The sequence below is a fragment of the Rhyacophila brunnea genome, unplaced genomic scaffold (assembly GCF_057557595.1).
Source record: "Rhyacophila brunnea isolate RB1 unplaced genomic scaffold, BYU_Rbru_1.0 scaffold_4, whole genome shotgun sequence".
Classification (NCBI taxonomy): Eukaryota; Metazoa; Arthropoda; class Insecta; order Trichoptera; family Rhyacophilidae; genus Rhyacophila; species Rhyacophila brunnea.
In genome coordinates, this window is record NW_028233068.1 from 17,389,539 (window position 1) to 17,403,026 (window position 13,488).

The window sequence follows — 13,488 nt, forward strand, 5'->3', positions numbered from 1 at the left end:
GGCCAAAGAATAATAAAAAAATCCAGGTCCGAATTTTGGTCATGATTAATATAATAATATATTGTATCAAAATTCCGTGTAATTTATTGGTAAAATAGACAGTATAAAATGCTTGCATGTTTGTTTTCTATGTAATATTCTAGCCTTTTTTATGACGCTAAATTTAACGTCATATGCTAGATGTGAAATCAAATCTTGCAAACTATATGCCTACTAAGAAATGCTAGATCTGGCAAAAAAAACTCTAAGTTGGCCAACGCTGGCCCTGATTCTAATTAACATTAAATAATATCATTAGTTTCTAGATAGCGGCGTCGGACGGGTGTCTTAACAGATAATTTCAGATACGAATAAATGTCAAAATTATAATTATTTACAAATTTAAAAACAAGTAATTAAATATGTCAGTTTATACATAGAACTATGACATAGTGAAGTATGTGTTTTGTCATTTTCGTGTGTGCTAAGTTATTTGATTAATTTTATCGATGGCATGCATAAAAATGGTGAAAATTAAAGAACTGTCATGTTTTGTGATGCTGGTGATATCGTCAGTAATTGGGCAACTAGAAGGTAAACATTTTTTTTATTCTTTTGCCAATGTAGGTTTCGTATTATCCGTATGTGGTTCTCCGTATCCGTTCACCGTGAAATGTTATATAGGAAATAGCCGTATCTATATTAAAGACGGTCCAACCTCTTTGGGTCGTATAGAACTGAGATAAAATTCATGTCTAAATAAAAGACGGTTCTTGTCAGTTTACAGGAAGCCAGGAGCAAACAATTTTTGAAAATAGCCGATATACTGGATTATTTGTTAGGTTAGGTTAGGTTTTCATTCTTGAATTTGTTAATTTTGCCAAAATCACCTATGAAAAAGGATGTATGAAAAAATATCTAAACTGTTGTGAATAGCTAGGTACTTTTTGCTTACATTTATAATATGGGAACATGCCTCATGTAAAAAAAATAACAGTAGCCTAAAGCAGTGACGTCCCTAGACAAAATGCTGCCCCATTTTTTTATACTTACAGTATTTTTTATCATCCGTGCGCGTGTCATTTCTGGTCAGCAATGACGTAGAACGGCAACGGAAATAAACTAGACATCGCGAAGCCGACAAAAATTACAGTCCTGTTAAATCTTTTATGCTAATTAATACATTTTGTATCCAACCGGTGAGCTGATTTTTTAAATGGAAAGATATTTTCGTTATTACCATTATTTCTCTATTACACCAAATTATTCTCCTCGATTTGCCGCCCTTCAAGTAACTGCCGCCCCCAAGCGACGCTCAATCTGCCTACCCCCACGGGACGTTAGTGGCCTAAAGTTGTCCTATAAGTTGGTATGCATCTGTTTACTACTGCAAAAGAAAATGTATTGGATAGGTATGTAAAAGTGTTATTACCATAATTATTAACAATTGAGTAGAAGAGCCAACTTTCAACAGTTAGCTATCTCGTTAGCAGCGCCCGAAATGGAAAATTGTAGGCCACACTCCCTCAGAAACACTTTGACACACTGGAACTAGGGATTGCAACGCCGAATGAATATATCGATACCGGTATTCGTCGAAACATATCATACATGTCGAACAAAGAAGTACCTGTCAATAAATATAACTATTAAAATAATTTATTAAAAACACTGTTTTGTAGCAACCTATCTAAATTTATTATGTTGACCTTTATAAATATGTAAGTTCATAATGGTCTAGAACTGAATCAATAGTGAAGTTATAGAATAATTGGAAATATTTGCGATAAATGTTTTATTTTTTGAAATATGTTAATAATTCATCGCGACAATTCTATATATTTGAGAGATTTTGTGTTAATATTATTTAACTTTTGTTGGTTTCAGTCAATATATTTGCATTCTGGCAGTATAAAACTTATACATTAAATTGAATAATACAATATAGTAGATAGTAATGAAAAAATATCATTAAATTCATTATCAAAAAAAATATAAACGTGTATGTTTTCTTAATACCGAAAATACCGGTATATTGGATTTTTGATACCGGTATTTCGGTATCAATAAATAATTGAATACTGGTATTCAAGATAGATTAGAATAGTTGGGTACGCCGCTCAACGCTCCGCCGAACGCTGTCCACCCTGGCCACGGCCTTATAGTTAATTATTGTCCGTGCTTAGTCACAACAACGGCCGACACCGCGCGTCGCATATTTACGATCTTTGAGCAGCTTATAATATACATTTTCCCTAGTACCTACCAATTGGTCAACGGTCGTCGTCGTTAGGGATGTAATATCGAATGGAAAACTATCGACTATATTGGTATCGTAACCTATAATATGTATCGTCAATCATGGTATGGTAAACTATTCAGCGCTCGAAATGGAAAAGTTAACGAACCGGAGCGCTCGACAATTTTCTGAAGATATTAACATCCTCGTAGTATTAAAGTAATATTGTAGTAAATTAATTAGAGTATAATATAAAAAAATGTGTTAGATTTTTTGGTATATTATGACCTATATAGCTCAGACGGTCAAACTATTTTTCCACGAGACGGATCGATAATTTTACCGATTTCACGAACCGGAACGGCGCTCCTGTGCGCTCTGGCCCATTTCGAGCCCTGAAACTATTAATATCGTAACTATCGGCTTCAAATGGACCGTTTCATTTCTTGAAAAGAAACAAATTCAAAAGACGTAGTAAAGTATCGTATCGAAGTATCGGTCAAAAATGTCATCCCTAATCATTGACTATTATTGTCACTAGGATCATCCATAATAGCGCTTGTACACGTGTATGTATGTATAGTATGTATTTTAAACTATCGCGATAATAACTGGTTAAATGTAAAAGTGCTGTATCGTCAATCTCATTCTTTAAGTACCCATACGCACTTGCGGCAGGCCGCTGCGGCTAGCCGGCATACAAAAAACGATATGCGGCCTGTCGCAAGTGCGTATGGGCATTAAGAGTAAGCGAGACGCGATGTTGTCATTTTATGGTACTATTTGACAGGTCGTAAAAATCGGTTAAGCCCAAAATGAGTCGTAGTTAGTTAGTCGCGGTGTAGTTAGTTTTTTACCGGCAGGATCGCTACTATCGTTCTACTGCGCAGGCGCAGATATCGAAAAACTGTCGCGTGAAAATTCAGAAGCTTCCAAACTTTTTTTATTCGTGCATGCAATCTTGAAACTTGCATGATAATACACGTGAATTTTTATTGTTATGGTCGCGATAATACGTACTGTAAGCAGTAAATCCATGCACGTGTGCAGAGGGTATAATGCTTATCCGCGAAAAAGAATCTATTGATAAGCTTAGTCCACATTTATTCACTTCATCACCCACTTTCACTTCAACGTTTAAATTCTGGTTTTAAACTGAGAAGTTTTGTGCATGCGTCAAGCAGAGGCATTCGTTATGCTGTCTACATGGTTCATCAAACTTTTCTCTTCGTCAGGTCTAATCTATGGTCAAACCAGAAATAATACACGTAAATCTAGAGTATACGTTTTTTAACATTGCACTTTTTACTACACTTGCCTGATTACCTCGCATAAAATTAGGTCAAATCATATTCACTTGTATTAACAATCTACAACAATAATAATATATCAAAAAAATATATTAAGTACATCATTTTCATCCTAGAGCCGGGGTGCAACGTTATAAAGCGTAATAGTATATTCTCTACTTTGCATTACACGAATGAATTAAATATTCAGTATTCTTATATTGTGAATTAATAAACGTTATCTCTCAAAATAAGTACTTATATTATACTAATAATTTGGAAAAATATGACAGCAAACTTTTAATAATTATGTTTTTAACATTTCTAGTACCTACTGTAACGTCGTAGTTTTTGGTCAAAACCGTGTATGCGTAATTTCTTTTTAATTTATTTGTATAATCCTATGGGTTATTTGTATAATCTCGCTACGCAATTCGTAAATAATAATCCAACTATTTAATTGCTTCTCTTCTTCTTTGGCCATATCCACCCCTTAATTGGAGCATATGGACACCATGCGGCGCCTCCAAGAATCCCTGTCGCTCGTCAGTCTTCTTGCCTCGTTCCAGGTCAAACCAGCATCTCGTAGCTCCGCCGTATACACTCCATATATAGTATTTAGCGACCTTCCAGGACGCTGGAATCCAGTCGGATTGAAGAACAGGCAAGCCAGGTTGAGGTTCTCTTCTGGCATCCGCAGCACGTGGCCGAGCCAGGTCCAACGTCACCTCTTCACTCTCAACGTGATGAGAGGCTGCATTGACTATTAATTACTATAGACTTAAGAGTATAGACAAAAATAAATAGTATGTATAATATCTACGAACCACCCGAACCTTCCCGATAAAATACGAAGTTGCTTGAGTGTTGAACAGAAATCCAAGGGGGTCGGATCTGCCTGCGCTAGTACATTACAAATAACGGCTATTTTGAAACCGGTTTGAGGCACGGAATAGGCCTAAACCCAACCATAATAGTTTTGGTATATATTGGGCGATACGACAAAATTGTGCACACTTTTTCTTCTTCTTATTTCTTTCGACCATGTCCGATCCTAATAAGAACATATGAGCCTCCACAGAGTGGAGGTTTGCATTCATACTTCGATTGATTTCATTGGATTAAGACTACATGTTATAACACATATCGTCGGTTAATTTTTTTTAAATTCATTAATCCATGCCTAAAACAAATTATAATAGATAAAAAATATTATTCTATCTATAAAATATTCAAGTTTATATATGATTTAATTGCATAATTTTAAATTTGACTATTATCTATTATGGCCTGATTTTCGCGGGGTTTAATTGAATTTTGAAAACTAGCCAACACCATCTGTAAATTGTAGTCTTATTTCAATGAAAACAAATACATATGACTGACAAAGTTTAATGTGCACTATTTATGGCGCTTCTTAACAGCCTACCTTCGTCCTTCGCCACTGATGCACTGTGATGAATTCGTGAGACGAACGGAAAAAAACCCATATGTGGACAGGGCTATTATACACCGGTATCTTATCGAATGAAAAGCATCCTTACTTTTCTGTCATTAGTTTATAGATATCAGCATCGGGCGGGTGTCTTGTCAGATGATATGACATTAAATGTCTAAATTTCAATCATTTACAAGTTTGAAAACAAGTAATTAAATATGTCAATTTATACATAGAAATGTGTGGAGTACCTATGTGTATTGTTTTATTTTATAGAGTGTGCTAATTACTTCTATTAATTTTATCGATACCTTGCATAAAAAATGGTGAAAATAAAAGATCGGTTCTTATGTTTTGTAGTGCTGTTGATATCGCCAGTAATTGCGCAACAAGAAGGTAAACAGCTTTGTTTTTATTCTTCTACCTATATCTATGTACTGCACCTACTACTACTGTACTGCACGGTATTGGACTAGCTAGGTGGAAACGTACGAATCATATTACAGTAAAACCTCGATTATCCAGTTTTTTTTTTTTTAAAGACAAATTGGATATAATCGATGGTTTGAAACGCGGTGACTCGCAGTCTAATCAATCTAATTCTAATATGTTCAAAATGCTTGGGTGACTAGGAACAACAAAATAATGAGTTTAATAATTCTATGGAATTGTGCACGCGGTGACTCGTGACGTTATCTATCTAATAAATATGGTGTCGGAACGTCAACTATCTCGGATATAAAAAAAACAAAGTGAAACTATTATGAAGTTTACCAATTGTTTAATGTCAAAAGATGGAAACTCAGAGCGGAAAGTTATGAAAAAATCAGGAAATAAAGAAGTTGAAGAGTGTATTTATGTGGTTCATACAAAGACGAAAGAGTCACGTCGGTAATACAACCGATGGATGAGGGTGTAATAGAAACATTCATACGTTTATATAGACAAAATATGCTTCGACGATTATTGCTAGCAGACGAAAATAATAAAGAAACAGTTATAAGCTTCCACAAGAAAATAAATTTAAAATATTATTGCTACATGGCAGCAGAGAGTTGAAATTCTTTAGATGTGTCAACTTTGAAAAAATCATGGAACAAAATTTTGAAAAGACCATTAGTAAGTTCCAGTAACGCGGTAGAACCTGATTTAAGCTTTAAGAAAAAATGGATAATTGATTTTTTTTTTAAAATATATTAATGACGTGTATGTATGTATATGTAAATATAGACAAATAAAAATTATTCCCTGTCAATTATGATTTTTTTTCGATTATCCGGATTTTTCCTTATCCGGACTACCTTCATCCTCAATTAGTCTTGATAATCGAGATTCTACTGTATTTAAATTTGAAAGTATTGTTAATAATTGTCCGGAACTTTATGCTTCCATCCAGGGGCGTAGCAAGGTGTTTTACCGCCCGGAGCTATAACAAAAAATGCGCCCCTTCTCGTAATTCAAAATTTTTACCTTTATTTTTTAAATTCACGCATGTTCTGCTATCATTAAATAATACGGATTTAATAATTAATATTAAAAATGTTTTGAAAACTTAGATAGGTTACTTACCGTAAAACTAAACAAATGGTTCTACATATAACAACCACCCAACAACAATTATATTTATTCATATAACAACCGTGTGACTACTATCTAAGAAATTAAAGTATTTCCGCATACAATATAGTAGGTAACGCCTTGTCATCTGTTAAAAATGTATTGGATTTTTGTTTTTCACAAAAATTTGAGAAATTCCGAGGCCTTTTTTATATAGGTACCTCTTCTGACCAAATAGTATTTTGGGCGTACTATATACCTTTTTAATATCGTACTTAGTACGCGGACCAAAATTATAGTATGCTTGGCAGCACTGATCAAGAGAGCGGTATCCTCAGAAAAGAGGGGCACACCATTTGAATGCGTGCTAATATTAAACCTTTTTTTTCTTGAAATCGATTTCAATAAACATCTGACTTTATATAGACATTTTTTATAAAAATATATGCAATACTTTTAAATATTAGACGCCTAGTAGTACTGACATATTTCGCATCTCCCTGGAAAAACATTTTCGTTCGCGTTGTGGCTGGAGTCCTCTTCATTGTCTATGTATTCTTATATTAAACAATCACCATTTGACATACAAAAATTGACAATTAATATTTTTGCACATTCAATAAAATGTCATTTTTGCGTCCGCCGTTTGCTCAACCCTTGCTACACCACTAGTTAAGATCAGAAAAAGATTAAATACATAAATTTCCCCTATAAAGTTGGTACTCAAACCCATTACTAATCATATTTTTATGACTACCAAAGAAAACTGTTTTGGAGAACAGGAGCTGCGCTCCAGTGCGTTCCGGTCCATTTCGAGCGCTGAATTATCAAATGCATACCAATATAGAATGTATTAAATAACAATTCAATTAATTTGTGACATATTGGCAGAAAGGTATAAATAAGTATGGTATCGAATGGGAGACACGATTTTGATAATGATTATACTTTTATATATCTGAAAATGTCAATTTATTTCAGAATATGCTTGATTAAAATTGAAGAGATTTCATTAATCGAAATGTTAAAAAAATCATTAACTTGACGTTTAGATAAGAAATGAGTGTGTTCTACAAGAGATATAAGAACATACATAATTTTGAAATCACTTGTGAGAAAATATAGCCAATAGAAAAAATCTTTTTCCAAAAAAGTAAGACACCCGGCATGAATCGAACCTACATCTCTTGGGTTTCGCGTCCTGTCCATTACCACTATGCTAGGAATGCCATTCTTAATTGGGACAAACTTTAACTATTGGCCTTATTATATTCAATAATTAAAATGGTACATTCTTAAATCTTGTGAATTATTCGTTGTATAAAAGACATAGTTAATTAAAAATTATTAGCAAGTTCAAGTAAGTTACAACAGAAAAATATTGATGACATCCGTGACATCAGTTGGTAATTAAAGTAATATATACTTTAATTTAGAATACAAAAATTGATTGGCTACCGTAACTCAATTTAGAAAGCGCCTATGAGCAGGTATTAATAAGGCCAATAGTTAGGTATTAGATATAAGTTAAGTATTATAAGTATAGTAATATAAGGATTATATCATGCAATGATCATAAAAATCATAAGAATTATCTATATTATTGTCCATTGGTTAGTGTGTACTGTGCTTGAAGATGCTGAAAGGCAACAACTGAGTCGCAAAAAAACTGAAATACAATAGTACAAAACTTAAATAATTAGAATATAATATGTCATAAATAATACTTAGAGCTAGTTTGCCGTCAAGGAATCGATATTATGTTTGTTATCTTTCTTGTTAAAAAAGGAGTCGTTACTCGTTGGTTAAAATCATTGATATACTACTGGATGAATCATATGCTTCTTAAAATGACGCCAGATTTTCAGCGACTCGGCCTTTGTTAAAACTTACTGAGTAAGCCCAATCTAGCTTGCATCTTACTCTAACTAATAGTCAGCGCATGACGACTTGCTCTGTCTGCTTTGCGTTGCAGCCACCCTTAGGTTCACTATTCCAAGAACGCAAACTTAGTTTTACAGCCAGGGCAATACGGTTGAAATTCGGGAATCCATGTTATCGGTCTTAACGCATTATACCTATAAGGAAATATTATAAGACGATATTCGTAATATCTTTTGTGGTACATTTTTAAAATGAGACATGTATGGGAACTGCTCACCTAGTAGTATATAAATGGTTAAAATATAATATGTTTTAGTCTGTGATTAGTACTGATTGTACGTGATACATAATTTAAAGAAAATATATGTTTCCATAATCCTTGATAATCAAACGAAGCGACGTAAACCGGTTGTATGTATACAAGCAAGTATACAAGCAAAAATATATCTATCAATAGACCATACATAATATCTTTTCAATAATTATTCACTCCTATGTAAAGTATCGTTTAGCAAAGCCATCCGCGAATAAATGGACATCATTATGATTAATCGAACAAGACTATTAGTTATTTTATTACAAATTTTATCAGTCCAGTTAGAAATCACAAAATCGTTTCATCAAAAACAATAATAAAACTCATTCACAAAATCAAATTCAAGGCAAAGACGATGACGTACTAGAATCTAGTAACTAGATTCTAGAATTACTATGTACTAACTGTTTTTTACGCTTTCAAAATAAATCTCTAAAGCTATATTTTTCTTAGGTTCTATGGATATTATTATTCGTTTTTACACTTCATGTTTTCCGGTCCTAATTGTGTACCCAGAACTCGAAATGGAAAATTTTACGAACCGGAAAGCTTAATAATTTTACGAAAATATCAAAATAGTTCTCTATTTTTATATGAATTTCATAAAAATAAATCTGTTAGATTTTTTCTATATGGCCTATCTAGCTCAAACGGTCAAATTATTTTTCCCACGAGACGGAGCGATAATTTTGAGGATTTTATGAACCGGAACGGCACTCTGGTGCGCTTCGATCTATTTCGAGCCCTGTATGTACCTACCCAAAATATAATATAGGAAACACTTAATCAAATCTATGCAGTACCTAGCATCAGCACCCTGGTTTATTATCTATACAGCATGCAACAAAAAGTCAAAATACGAGTACAATAGTGTTAATTAAATATTATTTTCTGAAATAGGTGATGATTGTATTTTTGCGCGAACTGCATCAGCGGGGACATGTGTCAAAATCGACAGCTGTCGAGCGGCTATTACTAACATAAGGCGAGGCATCGGCCCCCAGGTAATTATGGCAATTTTGTTGTTATTTCTTCTTTGTCCATTACCGCTACTGAAGTTAACATTAAATTTATTAGGTTCTATGAAAAATCAGAACATGAAGAAACAGAACGGTGACAAAACAGAACAGGAAAAAACAGAAAAATAGAACAGAAGAAAAATATAACATTATTGATATTGAAATTGGAATTGTCGCATTTCTATAATATGTTGTATGGATTTTATGGGAACACAGTTTTTCAATACTCCGTAAAAAATCAAATTATATAATATCTGCATTCTTAATACTTTGGACGCGGAAGACGCACCCGGTGCGTAATGGCCAGGCGGCCGATCGATGTAATTAACGTGCATTTTAAAGGTGCTAATTAAAAAAATCATTATCTACTCAGCAGCAAATGAGTTAATTGCTAGAAAACAACTTTAGAAACTCTAGAAAACAACTCACAAAAGCAACTTTGAACTTTGAACCCATCACGATTTGCTGAAAATTTGCCGCAGATCCAACGTACTTTGTGCGTACAAAGTTAGTGTCACCAATCACGCAAAGAACTATTAAGCTGATGAAAGTGCGGCCAACCACATGAAGACAAGCGAGCGATTAAGAAGATAATCGTCCTTAAATCACCTGCAAACCAACCTCTTAGACCCATTAGACCCAGACCAACACGATGAAATCTACAACGATGTATCAACCTGCCTTAAAGAAGTTATAACGGCCTTCCGCGGCAAACAGGCTGGCGCCAAGGAGCGGATAACAAACGCCCTCCTGAGCCTGTCGGAAGCCCACAGCCGGCAGAACCTAGCTATGGCCAAGCTGGAGAGGAAGTCCATCGTTCAAGAGGCGAGGATACAATACCTGGAAGAACTACTCAAAGACAGAACCACCGGCCTTAAGCTCCAGAAAAGGGCAATAAAGGACCTACACGCACAATCCAAAATTCTAAAGTCCATCCAGCCACAGGCGCCCACAAACGCTAAACCGACCGCCACGACACCTGCACCAATGTCATGGGCCACAGCATTGGGCAGGAAAAGCCGCCCTCCTACGGTCACGACAGCAACGCATGCACCACCTTCTACCTCTACTTCCGCCAACCAACAATTCCCGTCCCTACTTCCCCTCACCCCCAGATCGGGAGTTCTTTTCTTCCCGACCGGCTCTGGGGAGAAGACATCAGATACCACGAAGGAGATCCTTAAGAAGGCCTTCGACCCCAGGTCCCTTGGGGTTCAAATTACGGGTATCCGGAATATAAGGAACGGAGGCGTTATTGTCCACCCCCGTTCTGAAGTCGAGGCCAAGGCCCTTATGAAAGCTCTGGAGACCTCGTAGGCTGCCCTACGAGCCGAGCTCGCCGGGAAAAAGCAGCCTTGCGTAATTATCTTCAACTTGCCATCGACTCTTACAGAAATTCAACTCCGGGAAGCTATCTTCACCTCCACCAAGGAACAGACCGGCCTGCCAGAAACAGCATACAAAGAAATAAGATTAAGCCACAAAGCCGGGCCTAGAACAGGCAGACGCCACTTTGTGGTCTTCGCCCCGGCGGCCATCTGGTCTGCCTTACTGGCCGAAGACAGGCTGTACATGGGGTGGGAATCCTTCCCTCTGAGAGACTACGTTGGGGTAGTAAAATGCAACGTTTGCCATCTCTTCGGAAACATGGCCGAAGGATGCTCAAATAAAACCCCGACGTGCAGCCACTGCGCCATCTCCGGCCACGACCGCGAGGACTGCCCCAACAAAAGAAACCCACCCAAATGCATGGCCTGCCACAAACACAAGCAGCCGTCTGACCATTCCACCGGCAGTCTCGATTGCCCAGCAAGGCTACACGCTGAGCTGCGCGAGAGGGCGATGGTGGACTACACTGCCACGCGATGATTACCTTCGCTCAGTTGAACGTCAACCTGAGCGACGCCGGCTCGGTGGAGCTAATTGAGACTATGCGGGCCACAGGCTTGTCTCTGGCGCTGGTGCAGGAACCGTACCACTGGGGCTCTGAAAAGGGCCCCAAGGTCACTGAAAAGGGACTCGGGTGCGCGGGCCTTGTCGTCAGCGCCAGATGTGTAGAGCCAAAGGCCTGCGTCTTCGCTCTTGACCCTCGCCTTGGCGTGCTGTCGCTCTCACACCTGTCAACTGAGCTAGTCGCGTGTGCAGATATATGCTTTCCCGGAGGAGGCAGCGTGGTGGTTATCTCCGCCTACTTCAGCTTTAAGAGCACAAAGGAACACGTGGCATCAGTGCTCGACGGCATCTTACGCGCAGTTGGTGGCAGGGATGTCATCATCTGTGCGGATGCAAACTCGCAATCCCCCCTCTGGGCGCCCGTGGATATCCCCCTGTGCGACGCGGACGTCATCGAGGAGTTGGTTCACCAGCACAACCTGGTCGTCCTCAACGACCCCAACAGCATGCCGACTTTTGTGTCGCACGCAAACTCCGGCACCCACATCGACATCACCCTGGCCACTGAGTCCGTCGCGAGACGAATCAGCGGCTGGAGAGTCCATGAGAGCGCTTCCATGAGTGATCACCAGTTGATCACTTTTGAGCTGGCCTCTGACTCCTCGCACGATGGCGTCTCTGACGTAACCCCACCCCCGCCCACGCGATTTAGAACGCGCGACGGGAATTGGGAAAAGTTTGAAGAGGTGCTTTCCAAAAAGCTTGACAGGACATCTAGAACCCGATTTCCGAACCTACACTCGGCCGCCTCACGACTGACTGAAGACATCACCGGATCAGCCGAAGCTTCACTCGGACGCTGCAAGCCCAAGCCACCAAGCCAGTCGCCGTGGTGGACGCAGCATGTTTCGCGCCTGCGTGACCTTTTCAGAAAAGCACGCAAGGCCCATCAACGTGCACGCCTGCGCAAGCAACCACCTGCCTCCATCGATCCCCTTGCAACCATTCGCAAATTTCGCAAATTGAGATTCGATATCGGCTCTAGATTTTAAAAAGCACCGTGTCTTTTTTCTGCATTTGCAACGCCATTCTCCGTAGACGTGAATTGATTACCGGGACATTTACAAATTGAACATTGTGAAATGTTGCGATGAACAGTTAAAGGAGAAATTCCATCAGGTTGGTTTGGAAGAGTTTTAGAAAACATATTTGGATATGGAGAAATATCTTGCATTTTACAAACATGCTCTAATAATGACTTCGCTATTTGGAAACACTTACACGTGTGAACAGCTTTTTAGTCGGATGAAGCATATCAAATCCCGAGTGAGAACACGAATCACTGATGTGCATTTGGAAAACTGTTTGCATGTGGGAACAACCTCACTAGATATCGATATTGATGCACTTAGTTCTGCCGCACAAAATCAAACTTCTCACTAAAATTTACTATTTTTCTATTTGTATGTTTTTTAAAAAAAGACTAATCTAATAAATATGTTTGATTCTCATTTTTGTTTTATTTTATTAATATAAAATACATATTTCTTTTTTGTTTTGTATAAAAAATGCGTTTTATTAAATTAAAACAACAATACAATGCAGTTCCATCATGAATTGATAGTTTACAAAATATATAAGAAATTATTTTTGACAAAAAAGTTCATTCATGATAGATAAATAATAATTATTATTTATTATATATTATTTGGCCATGTCCGATCCTAATAGGATCATATGGGCCTCCACAGAGTAGAGATTTGTATTAACAGATTTTGTTTTTTTACGAGAAATGGATGTCAGCCGCTTCCTCAACTTATTATGTCCATACCCTGACAGAAACAGATGAAAAAGACGAATAATAAACCTTATTT

The 13,488-nt window shown here is 37.3% G+C and overlaps 1 protein-coding gene across 2 annotated transcripts in view; it reads left to right on the plus strand.

Moving 5' to 3' along the window:
- Positions 1–292: 292 nt before the first annotated feature.
- The window catches only part of LOC147067014 (venom protease-like), a 29,504-nt gene continuing 16,308 nt past the window's right edge, over positions 293–13,488 (plus strand). The window contains exons 1-2 of one of the 2 annotated variants that reach the window (XM_085954620.1): positions 293–573; positions 9,603–9,706. In XM_085954620.1, coding sequence (XP_085810746.1) covers positions 489–573; positions 9,603–9,706 — 189 coding nt within the window. In that variant the 5' untranslated portion in view covers positions 293–488. Of the gene's footprint in view, positions 574–5,059; positions 5,342–9,602; positions 9,707–13,488 lie in introns of those variants that run through there. The other variant, XM_085954618.1, reaches the window with a different exon arrangement.